This window comes from Podarcis melisellensis (genome assembly GCF_964234715.1).
Source record: "Podarcis melisellensis genome assembly, chromosome: 2".
NCBI classification, from domain to species: domain Eukaryota; kingdom Metazoa; phylum Chordata; class Lepidosauria; order Squamata; family Lacertidae; genus Podarcis; species Podarcis melisellensis.
This window is the reverse complement of record NC_138529.1, coordinates 99,756,881-99,773,140: the sequence shown is the minus strand read 5'-3', so window position 1 is coordinate 99,773,140 and position 16,260 is coordinate 99,756,881. Positions and strand designations below refer to the sequence as shown.

The 16,260-nt window shown below is 42.1% G+C and overlaps 1 protein-coding gene across 12 annotated transcripts in view; it reads right to left on the bottom strand.

Moving 5' to 3' along the window:
• Window positions 1–16,260, bottom strand: part of CADPS (calcium dependent secretion activator) — a 337,182-nt gene that overhangs the window by 264,520 nt on the left and 56,402 nt on the right. For all 12 annotated transcript variants that reach the window (XM_081901352.1, XM_081901356.1, XM_081901361.1 and 9 more), the window contains exon 2: window positions 3,592–3,705. In XM_081901352.1, coding sequence (XP_081757478.1) covers window positions 3,592–3,705 — 114 coding nt within the window. The remainder of the gene's footprint in view (window positions 1–3,591; window positions 3,706–16,260) is intronic.

Here is a 16,260-nt window from a genome sequence, read left to right as displayed (position 1 = left end):
TTGCTAGCAGTCTATATCTTTTCTAAATAAACAAATACTGGTCCAGATGGTTCAATGGTCCAATTCCAGAATGGTCCAACTTCCTATGTTCCTAAGTGGTTTTACAGCAGCAGATACTCACTAATTCTAGCATTTGGTTTGCTGTGTATGTAGAAATTCTAGTTAGGAAAACATGAATCTGCAAAGTTGGCCCCCTGACACGTAAAGGAAGCTTGCATGTAAAATATGAAAGCAAATGTTAATGCATATGGATGTTGTATACCCAAAATATGGTGTTTTCCTTCCCTGATTATTATTCATTCATGCGAACTGAACTCAACAAGTATATAGAGATGTCAAGTGAGCTATCTGACAACTTGTAAACAGTTATAGATGCCGTGATGATCGGTCGCAGAGATTAATTAGTACGCAGAAGACTTATTTCTAAAAAACCTAATTAACTGCCAAAATATTGATTCTTTTAACAAAGATATTATATAATTGGAAAATAGCACTCCCTAATTGAAATTTATGACCTCTGGAATGAGAAAAATGACACAAAATAATCTAATGACTGAATACTGTAGGATAAGTACTCCCTCAGTTCTGCATTAGTCTTTTTATAACCTTCCCACTTGTTTGTTGCTTAGAAAACACCCCCCCCCCCAAAAAAAAACCAAGCCCCTGAGGCAATGTAAACTTACTCAGATGAATTGTTAGTTAATATTTCTGTGCACTATAATATGCCACAATCCTCCAAATTAATTCTCTGGGTCAGCCCACTGAAAGCTATTCCAAAATAAGTGGTGTGATGACTTGAGCCTTTAGGCGTGCGCGCGCGCACACACACACACACACACACACACACACACAAAAATTGTCATAAAGAGTTAGGTGAGTAAGAAGTGTTCTGCTGAATCAGACCAAAGGCCCACCTTGTCCCACATCTCGTTTCCCACAGGAGCTAATCAGATGCCTCTTGGAAGCTTAAAAGAATGGCCTAAAGGCAATAACCCTTCCCAACTGTTGCCCCTCAGCAATTGATTTTCAGAGCTACGTTACCTCTGAACATAGAAACAGTACATAGATCTACACTGCCTTGGAATGTAGAAACAGAACACAGAGACACACTGCTTCTGACCAAAAAGATTCCATATAGGCATTGTTGTATTGGGAAGTTTTCGATGTTTTGTTATTTTTTTATATTCTGTTGGAAGCCGTCCAGAGTGGCTGAGGCAACCCAGTCAGATGGGTGGGGTATAAGTAATAAATTATCGTCATCATCATCATCAACAACAACAATAGTTGTTAAAAACATATCCTATGTGAGTTTGTCAAATCCCATTTTAAAGCCATCTAAACTCTTCTTTCTCAAAGTTAGGAAAAAAGAAACATGCTACTGCAGAGGTTCTCAAACGTTTTTCTTTCTTTCATGGACCATCTGAAAATTGCTTGGTTTTGAAGCAGACCACTTAATAAACCTCTTTCCTGCCATGCCAGAATTGTCAAAACCAGTGTCCTTAGGCTAGGCCTCTTAGAAGGACCCAATTAACTGGCGCTTCTCCTTTTTAATAATAGAAAAAATCAATAGACCGCTTCAGCACCATGTTGTGAAAAGCGCAGGCCCTAGGCCAGGTCTTAATATTTCTGTGCGCTATAATATGCCACAATCCTCCAAATTCATTCTCTGGGTCAGCCCACTGAAAGCCCTGGCCAAAACAGCTTGAGTCTCCACTGTTAGACAAAAATAAACCCAGTGCTGGGCCAAGTATGGGTTCCATGACCTTTTCTGGATTTGACCTCAATAGAACTCATGGACAGCAGTTTGGCTACCTCTGAACAGCTGCAGTTGTTAGGAACAGGTTGTACCCGGTTCGACTCCTGCTCCATCTGACTGGCAGCCGCATCTCAGGCAGAGGCCTCATATCCCTGGTTACCTGCTCCCTACATCCATGCTGTCCATGGTTTTCCCAGTAGTGATGTATGGAAGTGAGAGCTGGACCATAAAGAAGGCTGATCGCCGAAGAATTTATGCTTTTGAATTATGGTGCTGGAAGAGACTCTTGAGAGTCCCATGGACTGCAATAAGATCAAACCTATCCATCCTTAAGGAAATCTGAGTGCTCACTGGAAGGACAGATCCTGAAGCTGAGGCTCCAATACTTTGGCTACCTCATGAAAAGAGAAGACTCCCTGGAAAAGACCCTGATGTTGGGAAAGATTGAGGGCACAAGGAGAAGGGGACGACAGAGGACGAGATGGTTGGACAGTGTTCTCGAAGCTACCAACATGAGTTTGACCAAACTGTGGGAGGCAGTGGAAGACAGGAGTGCCTGGCGTGCTCTCGTCCATGGGGTCACGAAGAGTCGGACATGACTAAACGACTAAACAACAACACATCCATGCTGTAATGATCTATGCTACCTGAGCTGCAGAAATTGTAATCGTGCTTTTTACACAAACTGCAATAGTTTCATGGAAGACAAGAGGCCCAATCCGCCTTCTATTAGTTGCTACAAACTCCCATTGAAAGTAATGGTACTTGTTAGTTGAGACTCACTTTGGTTCCTGGTGGCCCACTGTCACAACGAACCCTGATTTGGTTTGGGATCTCAGGGTGACATGACAAAAGAACAGGGTACAGTTTACTAACAAACCGAGGCATAAAGCCTGGAATCTGCTTTGAGCATGGTGAAAGGTGATGGCATTTACAGAGCCGGACAAAGTTGCCTAGTACTTGCAGAAAACAATTCGTGGAAATATATAGTTTAGGGACATGTTTGGACCCACAGCTTGCCGTCTCCAACCCAGTGCCCACAAGAGGTTTTGGACTACTTCTTGCATCAGCCCCATCCAGAATGAGTGATGGGGGCTCCACTCCAAAACATCTGGTAGGTACCAGGTTGGGAATGTTGGACGAATCAACTGTCTGCTTCAAAGTGGGATTAAAAACACAAAGTTGTTTTAGTTTTAATATTGGATTAACATTTATTGGAAAACGTTTCAACAAATTCTGTCTCTTTACTTGTGTGCAACTATGAATAATTCCTGTTGCTGGAGATTAAGTTGTTCTATGCACTCTGGAGGCCAGAGACCTATCTTCACATCTGTGTCCCCGGGCCTATATCATGGCAGCAGCACAGGCTCCTTCTGTCTCTGGGACATACTGTATGTGTACCAATTATGATGGTGCCTGTTCCTTCGTCCTGCTGCTCACCTGCTGCCACACCCTAACTGCTCTTCCCACATGTGCAAAAGAAATACAAGCTTTAAGAAAGAACTCTGGGACTTGTAGTTCCTGAGAGAGCAGGTCACATGGCGAGAAGCCCTATTGAGTTGTTTGTCCCTTCTCACAATGTTAATCGCATTGTGGAAATAGTGCACTCTGTGAGTTGGAGGGTGACGTAGTGGGGAGGCGGCTACCCACACGCAAACCAATGTGAAAGCATGGCAACCTAAATTTAGGACTGGAAAAAATGGAAAAAACCTGAATGAAATGGAAATGGACAGATTCTACCATCCCAGCCTTGGATTGGTCCATTCTGTGCACATGGGGACAGCTTCTGCCCCTTTAGAACCTGAGAACTGGAATTGCCACTCTAGTGTTCTTACCTCATAATAGCTCTGGACGGCATTCATGAAAGCTTCATCTGCTACAATCTGAGTTTCTCCATTGAGGAAGGCTTGGAAGCGATCCTTGACGGTTTGGAGCTGCTGTTTACTTATCTGAAAAACCAATTAAAATGCAAAATGTTATTTATATAGAAATGTCATTAAGATCAGCAAAGAGGTAGAGGAGCTTAAACACATCATCAGTTATTATTATTATTATTATTATTATTATTATTATTATTATTATTATTATTATTATTAAAAGGAGACAAATTGAATTCTGTTATATGGAAAAGTATGCAAATAAACCACATTTGTGTCTATTGTACTGTGTAATTTGTACTGCTTCCCCTAACCATTAGGAAAGTATGAAGAGACTATGAATGGCTGTGAAGTCCTACCCCACTGAACACGGGAAATTCAGCCTTCTCCAACAATGGAGGAATAACATAGCCATTGTGATGACTAGTCATTTATAGTCTTATCATCTGATGAAGTTGACCAACCTTCTTTTAAATCCACCCAAGTTGGTGGCCATCGCTACATATTGTGGGAAAGAATTATACAGCTGAACTATGAGCTGTGTGAAAAAGAACTTTCTCTTATATGAATCTTTCCATCTTCCCCTTCATTGGATGGCAATGGATTCTAATATCATGAGAGAGGGATATGGACGGGGAAGAAAGTTGATTGAGTCAAAGCCACCTGATCCACACTTATCTTGATCCCACAGGACTCTATTTATGCCCTTATGTTTGTCTTAAGGTGATGGCAAGATGACAGGGAGGTGTTGTGTGGGGAGACAGAGAGTGAGGAAATGTACAGGAACCACGGCGGAGCTTAAAAATTTAAAACTACAAAACACAATGCAATATGTATATGCTGTTATGCCTGGAAATGCTCTGTGCTTTGTTATAAATTGGCATGCAAACAACATTTTAATTTGTATCATTTTATTTAAAACATCCCTGTGCAGTTTTATGTTCCAGAACAACCATATTTTTTTGGGGGGGGGGACCCAACATTTCCCAATGACAACAAAGAATTTTTTTCTTTGTGGCTCCATTTTAATAGGAGTTTGGTTAAATTGTTTTGAAAATGAATGATATTGGCTGACATTTCTGGAGACTTTTTGCTCATGCATTAAGTACTTCACTATGAGAAACAAAGGTTGGAATTTTACAATCTGTAGCATTGTTTGTTTACTGAACGAATATACAATTTTAGCTGTACTGGAGTAAGTCAGCAATGCACCCTTGCATCCTGTATGTGTCTCTAGTAAACCTTAATGTGATTATTTTATAGATTGCAGAACAGCAGGTGCTTATTGATCTCCCCCACCCCCTGTTTCAACAGCAACCATGACTGCTGAGAGCAGAAGTCAATTCCTAGGAGGAAATTAAATTGCTTTAATATTCCATTTAGCTTTTGCAGTGCCGCAGTAACAGCTGACTGGCAACAGCTCCCTGTCTGTTACACGTCTACATAAACAAGGGTATATATTTGCATTCAATCATATGGGTAAAAAGAGAGAGAAGGAAATCAAACACACATTTCGTGATTTTTACCATGTGTGTGCCCATGTTTGAATGCTTTCAATCGCAGCTCCTCTGATTGGGCAATTGTGATCCTACTGCCTACAGAAAAATACTCTGGGCAAGGGTTACACCTTTGCCAAAGTTGTGCACTCACGTGTTCCTTTAGCCCTGCAGATGTCTTTTATCTGTTTCTGCTTTTTTGTAGCCTAGTGCCAGTTAAGAGGTCCTTTCTTCTGCTCCCATTCTCAGATGGATTCCCTTGGCTGTGCCTAAATAACTATTCTGACCATCGACTCAGCTGTACAGCTGCAAATAAAACGTTTTAAATGTGTTGTGAAGTGCAATGTGCAAATGTGACACTAGATGGCAACAGTGAGCTATGCAAAATTCAAAGCATTTTTCAAAACGTTTTTAAAAGAGTATTTTCACAGCATTTTTTTAAATAAAAAAATTATGTGTGTAGATTCCACCCATACTGTGAGCCTGCCAGCATTGCGCTATGGATCAGGTTCTGACTAGGCAGGGATCAGGTTCTGACCTCCCATCTGATGGCCCGTAAGGCAAATCTTTCAGGGTTCACATCATCAGCCACACAAATCCTGCTATTCTTAAAACAGCTAGATGCCTGGCATGGGTGAAGTCATTTGCATGGGTCTTTCCTGCCAGATAACTGCATTGGAATTGCAACATGGAAAAGTGGCTTCGCCGCCGCCAAAAGCATGTGTGAATGGGACCAAAGATTCCTAGATGAGCAGTACAGCCAACAGGTCAGCTCTGAAGTTCAGGCATGTGGTTGATCAGCTCATGGGACAAATATTACATTTTTACTATGGTCCACCTGGATATAGAAGAAGAAGAAGAAGAGTTTGGATTTGATATCCCGCCTTTCACTCCCCTTCAGGAGTCTCAAAGCGGCTAACATTCTCCTTTCCCTTCCTCCCCCACAACAAACACTCTGTGAGGTGAGTGGGGCTGAGAGACTTCAGAGAAGTGTGACTGGCCCAAGGTCACCCAGCAGCTGCATGTGGAGGAGCGGAGACTTGAACCCGGTTCCCCAGATTACAAGACTACCGCTCTTAACCACTACACCATACTGGCACCATACATATAGAGAATAAGGTTGTTTCTAGTACATGCACTTGATGGATTTTATGCCATGCCTAACAATTTTTTTACTACAGCTAGAGGGCACATAGGTTACTACACCTTCTGCACCCTTTTGAAACTCACTCCAGTACAAACACAACCAGCCACGTGGGAGTCGCTTGCCCATGTTGCTACTCCTGGTCAGTTGGTGATCAGGTAGGAAAGAACCATAGAATTAGCTCTCTCCTTACATCAACTTGTACAATAACGTAAGAAGAATGTGCTGTATCAAGCCAGTGGCCCGTCTAGTCCAGCTACCTGTTCTCACAGCGGTCAACCAGATGTCAAAGGGAAGCCCACGAACAGAGCAAGAGTGAATTTGGCGATAAAATTGTTGAGGGCAGAATCTAGCACCTTCAAATACACCCACTTTCCAAAGTTATAAGGAATCAGACTGTGCACACAATAAAAGCAAACTGAGATTGTGTTACAGTCATATGCTCTAAATTTAAGGATCCAGGGTTATAAATATCTTCTCTAAGCTTCAATTCGATTTGCATCTGTGTACGTTGCTGCACAACAGCTGACTGCGAGGGTATATACATAAACTTGTTCTCTGAGATCATCACTCCTGCAAAGTATATTCAACTCAGATTTTGAAAGGCCCATGGCAGCACATTTCTCACTTAGTTACCTTCAATAATGTGTTTACAAATTGCATCAAAGCAAGGCAATGGAATACCTCCATTGCTGAAAAAATGTGGATGAAATCAATGCTATACATCAATGTCCTCTCTCTGCAGTTCTTTTTACAGGACTCTGGGTCAAGTCTAGCATTCAATGGTGCCCATGTGGCACTGTACAAGTTCAGTAGAGTTACTGATCACAAAAAATATGCCAGCAAAGACATGAAAAATCACAATTGTATATTTAACAGTATAATATTGCATTTGCATTTTATTGGTTCTTATAAGCTGCACTATTTTGCCACCAGGAATGCATATGTAGTAATTAAATTATGTATCAAGAAAACTAATTCCAGGTTGAATAATGCAGGCAGAATAATGTTCATATTTGGAACAACAGATTCCACTTGCAGAATCCAGCCTCTTTTGCAAAGCAAACAAGCAAGAATGAGCCATAGGATGGGTGGGCTGAACATTTAAATGAGCAAACAAAGTAGAGTTCAATGTTTTAAGAGGCATGGACCAGCAACTCACAAAGACTTTTATTGCTCATGGAGAGAGAAGAAATTTCCATTATTCCTTAACCCAAGCCCTTTCAGCAGAACATAAATGCAGCAAATGTACAATTTTTGGGGCAAATGATCACATTTCAGTTTCAAACATTGGGAATGCTCAAATCTAAAGGCGCATGCATTTCATAATGTAAACAGACCACACACCTTTTGGGGGGCAAGAGTATATTTCGATCTACACACATATCCAAAACCTGCTTCCACTCCCACATTCACAAAATTGAGAAAAGCAGCCCTTTGAGCTTTAGTCATTTAACTGGAACAACAATAAGTCTGAATGGCTTAAACAGTCTCTGACTACATTACCAGTCTTTGCCTAGAATTGCCTAGAATTTGTGGCACGTGTATGATTTCAGGCAGGCTAATGGTGACAGTAACTGATCCCCATTGTTTACTGATGTCTAAAGGTAAAGGTACCCCTGCCCATACGGGGCAGTCTGCCAGACTCTAGGGTTGTGTGCTCATCTCACTCTATAGGCCGGGAGCCAGCACTGTCCGCAGACACTTCCGGGTCACGTGGCCAGCGTGACAAGCTGCATCTGGTGAGCCAGCGCAGCACACGGAACGCTGTTTACCTTCCCGCTAGTAAGCGGTCCCTATTTATCTACTTGCACCTGAGGGTGCTTTCGAACTGCTAGGTTGGCAGGCGCTGGGACCGAGCGATGGGAGCGCACTCCGCCGCGGGGATTCGAACCGCCGACCTTTCGATCGGCAAGTCCTAGGCGCTGAGGCTTTTACCCACAGTGCCACCCGCGTCCCGCGTTACTGATGTCTACTGGGTATTTAATAAGCAGTGAAGACCGAACTAATAGGTACACAGTTTCACGCTGAGGGTGGTGTAAATATTTTATTACTTTGCAGAAGCAGCAAATTCAGGAATAAGTAGGGCAAGTTAACAAGCATCTCTTTTCATGGTAGCCTTTACATCCGAAGAGAAAGCCTGGACACAAGTTATGTGTTCCAAGCCAAAGGTGATTGATTGGTGGGTGTACAATAAATGTCAGAGTCGATTAGAATGGTCAATTACAAACAGCAACACCGGCTACTGGTCTGCTCTGGGGACAATTCAAAGTGCTGGTGCTTACCTATAAAGCCTTCCACCATATGAACCAACCTGTACTTTATGCTCACCATCTGAGTGTCTCCTCCAGATTCCCCCCTCCATACCTGTACTTAGGTGAGTGATGGTGACTGGACAGAGGACATGGAACATCATCTCCAGGGAAGCTTACCTAGTGCTAAAACTATCATCCCAGTGCCTACTTAAAGGCATTTTCATTTTTCCAGACATTCCAGCACTTTGTGGGAAGAACCATAGCTCAGTGACAGAGCACCTCTTGTGTATGTAGAAAGTCCTGGATTCAATCCCTCAGTATCTCCAGGAAGAGTTGGGAGAGACTCCTGCCTGAAACCAGGGAGAGTGGCTTCCTCTCCGTGAAGAAAACATTGAGCTAGATGGAACAAAGGTTTGAGTCAGGATAGGGGCAGTTCCTGGTGCTCCTAACTGGTGAATGATGGTTCAGCCACTCTGCCGAGTTTATGCTCTTGTTCTTTTTTTTGTATATGTAATTTTATATGGATTTATATTTATTTATTTTTGTGTTATGACACCCTAACAGCATTACCGAATGGTGGCTACAAGTTATGAAAGCAAACACCATCATGAGGATACTTTTCTTTCATGGGCTATATATTCAGTTTAATCTGGTTCAATCAAAATAAAATATCAATTTTGGCAGGAACAAATTTAGCACAGCAGAAAAAGTGGAACTTTTGTTTGTTTTCAAAAAAAAACAAAACAAAAAAAACAACCAGCAATGCAGGAAGCTCTTTTTATAAATCTTTGGATAATATATGTTAAAAGACATATGTAAGTGGCCAGATGGCCACTGAAGAGTACAAAGCAAAGTTCAACAACCTAATGTTGGGAACAATAGGCCCAGAGACTAAATGCAGCCCTCCAGGTCTGTCTATCATGCCACAGTTCTCACTAGGAATTTTGGAGGAAATGGAGAAGGAAGTGGAAATTCCTGCAGTTTGCATGTGCATCAAAAGAAAATGAGTCAAGTGAATACAATTGGCATTTGTTCTTATTGTTCTTGTTGTTCTAAGTCTGCAAATGATACTTTTTTGCAACGTTTTCTTGACATTGAAATGAATGTAATATAAATAGTTACATAAATCACCTAACATATTATTTGGTGACAACTGAAGTGCAGCAGAAGAGAAACAGCACAGATTGTGACAAACACAAGTCAGAATTGAAATTGCTGCCTTCTTACATCCCTGCCTCTCACTGACCTTGCTTTGCACCCCAAGTGTTTTTGCCTGGCTTGACTATGAACTCTGTGAACTCTGATATTGCCTCTTGCTTGTTTGGATGGAGAGCAAAAAGTGTGTGTAGAAAGCAGCAGGCTGTACACGCAGTAGGGAAAGCAAGAAAAAGGCACCAGTGACTAAACTTCCCATGGGAGTAGAGAATGCAGTGATTAGAAACAATCACCATGATCACCACAGCTCCATAATTACTTAAGGAGCCTAAGATAATCTCAGCTGCTAAAGATCAAACTGACACCCAATTTCTTCATAAGTGTATAACAAGCACATCCATTCTCCTCTTTACGTCAGTCGATAACCTTAATGAATCATAAAAATAATTACCACTTGTTGTCTAGCTGTGTATGCAGCTGCCCTTCCAATAATCTATTATTTGTTGTTGAGTGTGTGCATGCCTCTTTGCAAGGACTGCTTGATCGATGTATAGATCTTACCTCAAACCGACAAATGAAATTCTAACAAGGGGAGAAGGGGGAGAGTTATAGCCCGCTGCCTAAGATGCAAGGCAAGTTCGGGTTATATTCCCAATTAAATAAAATCTCTGGGGAAGTAAGTCTCCATTTCTTCAGTGGACACCCCCCCCCCACATAGTCTAAGCTCAGTGGGTGAGTGGGGAATGGGGCCACACCACTTGCATCCAATTCCTGTCGCTTGACTCTTTCACCCCTACTACACACTGGATGGGTGGCTTCTGCAGTGGGGAACCTTCTCCAGATGTGCCATTGGGGTTCTAAATCAATAAAGGGAGCCTATACAAGTAGAACAGAAATTAACCCTTCAAAATGTGGAGGGCAATGGAACCAATCCACAGTAAAATGGGGCCAACAAATGCATTCCTGCTCTTCGTGCAATTCTAATCACATGGGGAGGAGGGTAGACACATAGGCATGCGCTATGTGCATTTAAATTTCCAGCTCCTTTTGTTTCATGTCCTCCATGGCCCTTGATCCCCCAGGGTCTTTCTTCACCTAATACTGGAATGGGAAAGCTATGACCTTCCAGATGTTGTTGGAGTACAACCCCTGTCATCCCCCAGCCACTGGCAATATTGTTTGATGGACTCCAACAATATGTGGAGGGCCACAGCTTCCTCAGCCCTGACCTGATAGCTTCACATAGAGAAATGACAATGTCATAGTGGTAAAACCAGTGGACAACATGCTAAACTGAGATAACGGAGACCAGGAAGCACTGGAGAAGAAGGCAGCAATCTGCCCTTCTTTAAGCAGGGCTCCTATGTTTTAATGATCTGTGTATGAAGTGGAAAACCAGGACTTTTCTTTGCCATGGAGTTGAGGAAAGTTTTGCCTGAGGAGATTCTGCTTTTCATACCAATGTTAAATTCACCCGAGTCTTGCAAGGAGAGAGAGAAAAAGTTGGCAGTCCTACTAGGTAGCCTTCCTTGGATGACTTTAGTGTGACATAGCTCCTTTAGAAGATTTACAGTTTGGTGTTGTCAGCATATGATAAGCCCTTTTCAAGATCATGGCCTCTTTCAACAAGGATAAGACGGTAACACCAACTACTTGAACTCTGTGTCTCAGAATAGTAGCAGCACTGAAGTGCTGGCAATACATCATGAACTAACTGTGTCAGGAAGAAAGGATTATCAGATATCCCTCCCCACGATTTCTCAGTATCTCCCAGTATTTGCGTCTTTCTATTTCAACTTGGCAAGTGTCAATGAGTCTTTATGAGAGCCGCTTGGCAACTTGTTTTTATCTACTCAAGTTTTTCCCTTCTAGACAAATTTCACGTCCATTACCAGAGAGGACACTCAGAGCTTTGAACTTCTTTTGCTGGCAGCTACAACCTGTGTTTTGAGGGAAAGCAGGCCTTGGCATGCTCAATTTGTCTTCCTATGCGCAACTGCAAATGCAATTCTATAAAGAAACTAATGGATTTATGGGGTGTGTGTGTGTGAACAATTCATTTTGAGGATGGGGATATTTGATTTGTCCACAAATGTGCCATCAGCAAAAGTCAGTAGCTAATTCTTATTGAACTCTAGAGCATCTCTATATTCAACTAAAATTGAATGATTGATCTTCACAGCACAATCCAGTATGTTTTTACTCTGAAGTAAATCCGAACACATTCAGTGGGGTTTACTCCCTTATAACCATTTTCAGCATGGAAGCCTAAGTGTGGAATTAGGAGTTACTCATACAAATGAAAATCTACTCACAAATACTTTCCTTATCTCATTTTTGTAGGTGGCCTAGGACTGATATTTTCTAAACAAAAGTTCTATAATGGAAATGCCAGACATGAGTTCTAGAAATCCTAATAGCCTGTCAAATAAATATTCAATATCACTATTTCAACATTTTCTCTCTCTTTCATTCATTACATCAGTCTGTTGGTTGCATGGCTATGGGCTGGCATTTCTCAAGAAGGTCAGAGCTAGCCTAGAATTATGTACTTTTCTCATGCAGAAAGAAAGACCACTTGAAAATGGTCTCAGGGTTGTGCCAGCAGTGGGTGGGATTGGACAGTTGTCAGTGTCCAGGGATTGCTGTCACCACAATCTTGGCTCTCACTTGTGCTCAAACTTGTCCTGCTGGAGCCTGCATACTGTGTGAGTCTTACGTGATTGCTTAATAGACTTGGGAGATGTTTTTGAAAGCCTCACATTCCACTCTCCATTGTCTATGACTGGCAGCTGAAGGCCCCAAGCCCAAACTAGAGATGCCATTGCTCTTGCAACCTCCAGCATTATGTTCTCTGCTTCCTCTTCAGATGGAGTGTCCAGCCTGGACACTGAGATCCAACTCCGAAGGCCTTCTGGTGGTTCCCTCACTGTGAGAAGTAAAGGTACAGGGAAGCAGGCAGAGGGCCTTCTTGGTAGTGGCACCCACCATATGGAATGCTCTCCCATCAGATGCCAAGGAGATAAATAACTATACAACTTTTAGAAGAAATCTGAAGGCTGCTCTGTATAGGGAAGTTTTAAATGTTTTATTATCTTTTTATATTTGTTGGAAGCCACCTAGAGTGAGATGGGCAGGATACAAATAATAAAAATATTAATTATCATGTGTCATTTTTGTGTGTCTGCCCTTCCCAACCTGAATTTCTTTTCACTGATTCTTTCCTTTCCTGATCTGATCCTATCGAGGAATAACCCCAGGTCTGCCAAAAGGAAAAACAGCCGGTTATTTAGTCAAGCAATGTATCCAGGAGTCTGAGATATTGTGCAAATTCATCATGCCTTGGCTCATTGGTGAACAATTAGTCATAATTTGCAATCCAAACAAGCAAATTAATCCCATATTTTGGAAGCTTTCTCGCAGCGATCACACACTATCATTACTTTAGCCTGCTGCTCCCCCTGGTGTAGCAGTTATTAGCCTTTTTCCTAGAAAATGTGATCAATAACATTTGGCTTTTGTCCAACAGAGACAAAAAGGTAAAGGCCAGAACGACCTTCTTTATGGGCAGTTCTTAAGCAATGCCTGAAGAGGAGGTAGAATAAAGACAGGAAAAAGGGGGAGGAGAAAAAAGGAGGGATAAGAAAAAACAGACTAACTTGGGGATGGGCAGACTGAAAATGAACAATGCAAATGGCATTTCTAAAGATACTGGGATGTCACTTCAGATTGTTAGTAGAATGTTCTGTGTATTGATTCCAACCTACAGTTCCATCAAATCCCATGCGAAGCCATTTGTGAAACGATTTGCTGTGTGTTCACTCAGGCATTTTGTCTTTTAAAACACTGTTATTTATTCTTCATTGCTCCAAGATTACAAAAGGATTACTTTTATCATAGTTACACTTAGGGAAATCCAAGCCATGCTGTCTGTTGCTATAAGCAGGTGACTAAAACAGCAGCTGGTCTTACCATTAGGCAACTGATGGTGGCTGTCTAGAATAGCACTTTTTAAAACAATTTGGAAAGTCGAGGGGAAAGTCAAAGGTTCCCAAGGCAGCAGGAGGGGATAAGCCAGGGTTGTAGACCCATAGTCCTCCAGAAATGGTTGGACTTCAACGTTCATCAGATCCAGCCAGTACGGTCAATGTTATTCAGGATTCAGGATGGTAGGAGTTGAAATCTTGTGACGTTATGAGGGCCACAGGATCCTCACTTCTGGTATAAGTCATCAACCCAGGGCCATAACTGATTGGGAAGCGTGGAGGGGTCACACTGCTAAAGTAACCTAAGAACATGCTCCAAGGTGTATAGGTGCCAGTGTGCAATAGGGCTTTATACTTTAATTGTCACTGCTCTGTATGAAGCCACTTGCTTTTGCGTTGTCTCAAGTCTCTGATCTTTGCATTGCTTGGAGGGCAACATTCACATTAACAAGAATTATTTCCCTGATTTCTGCTGTCAGCTATTTGACGTAGCATTATCCTCCTTGTCATTAGAATTACCTTGGTTTTATGAAGGATGCCATGTAAAATTAACCTTGGGGATTGTCTGGCCCAAATAACTCTCCCCATACCTGGCCCTGCCAAAGGACCAGTGGCCTGCAGTCTAGTGCCATCAAATTTCCATTATTCCCACTTTATGTCAATATGACTCTTGATCATTTTCACTGAAAGCTGACTGCTCCACCATTCTTCCTTTAGACTGCTCAGGTAATATCTGTTGGGGGCTGCATGTTATAATTCCCAAAGTGGTGCTGGTTAAAGTTGTTGTTGTTTTAATTATCATTTCCCACTCCCACCCCATGTTTAAAGTAATTATCATTCTTACCCATAAGCTGCCTCATCAGGGGAAAAGGCAGGGTATAAATAAATATATAATAATAATAAAATATTAAGGCATGAAAGGGAATAAATGCTTTTTAAAGCACATTTTAAAGCACCAAAAATAACTGGCAGTGCGGTAATAGCTTAAGACTCCAAATGATAGCCGGTGATGGAAGTGAAGTGGTAGATTCATTATCCCAATGAGTGAAGGCTGGAAAACTGGATTGGAAAACAGAGAATCCTGTTTTCCAGTAGCCAGGAACAGTCATTTCAAAAATGCTCATTTTTTATTTATTTTTAAATTAGTTTGTGCCGCTAGCTTGCTTCCCCCTCCTTGCTTCATTGTAAAAGGTTAAAAAAAATCCTCTTGGTAGACAATATTAATATTCATTTATACAAGACCATATTACAGATTTATTAGTGCTTGTTGAAATTTCTGAGCCAAAGGAGTTCTGACGCACATGATATTTGCAGTAGAGGAAAGGAACCCAGGTAGAAAAGGCTGGCTTTAACGAGAGATTTACAGACTGAAGAGGCAAACACTGAATATTGGAAACATTAGGAAGGGCGGTGGGGGGGGGGCAAAATAAAATAAAATAAATGGTAATGAGACTAGGAAAGTAAATACTGCCAAGAGACAAGGATTGCTCCCCACTCAAAAGAAAAAGATCATACTATGGGATTGTACTATTTGTACAATCAGTAAATAGTGTTTGGTTTAGATGTGGGATGACCAAGGTTCAAAGCAATGCTCAGCTGTTACAGTCACTGGGTTTACACCTCTGCAAAGCATGTAGTTGTATGTATAATTTGCTGGTGACCAGCGACAGAAGGGAAATTGATTCAGTTCTCACTTAAAGCCAAATCTACCTAACCCACTGGTCCTGTTAGCTAGGGAAGATGGGAATTGTAGCCCCAAACATCTGGAGGGCTGCAGTTTGCCTACGCCTGTATTCGGGATAAGTATGTATGTACCCAGGTGGCGCTGTGGTCTAAACCACAGAGCCTAGGGCTTGCCGATCGGAAGGTTGGCAGTTCAAATCTCCGCGATGGGGTGAGCTCCCGTTGTTCGGTCCCAGCTCCTGCCCACCTGGCAGTTTGAAAGCACATCAAAGTGCAAGTAAGTAAATAGGTACCACTCCGGCTGGAAGGTAAACGGTGTTTCCGTGCGCTGCTCTGGTTTCGCCAAAAGCGGTTTAGTCATGCTGGCCACATGACCCGGAAGATGTACGCCGGCTCCCTCGGCCAATAAAGCGAGATGAGCGCCGCAACCCCAGAGTCATCCGCGACTGGACCTAATGGTCAGGGGTCCCTTTACCTTTATGTATGAAAATGCATGTATTGATGAAAACCCATCTGGTTGTTTCTCTGTACCTGGAATGGGGAAAGATATTGTTCTTTGTCTCAGGCAACAAAATCCTTTGCCCAGCGCAGCTTATTCTTACTGGCTTCAAACTGCCTCATGTGTTGTTGTTTTTTATTGTTTTGTTTTGGTACATTTTTCAAAACTGATGTAAGCCAGTTTTGAGTAATTTTATGGTAAGATAAATCTCGATGTGCATATATATATATATATATATATGGTTTTGGTGTCCTCGGGTGTCTTCCCGTGTAAAAGTTGGGGTGTCTAGGCGACGTTTCGACGAGGTCTCACTCGTCATCTTCAGGCTGGTGCTTTCGGCTTCCGAAAGCACCAGCCATCTGGTGCTGGTGCTTTTCTGTTCCAGTAACAAGAAGCCGAAAGCACCAGC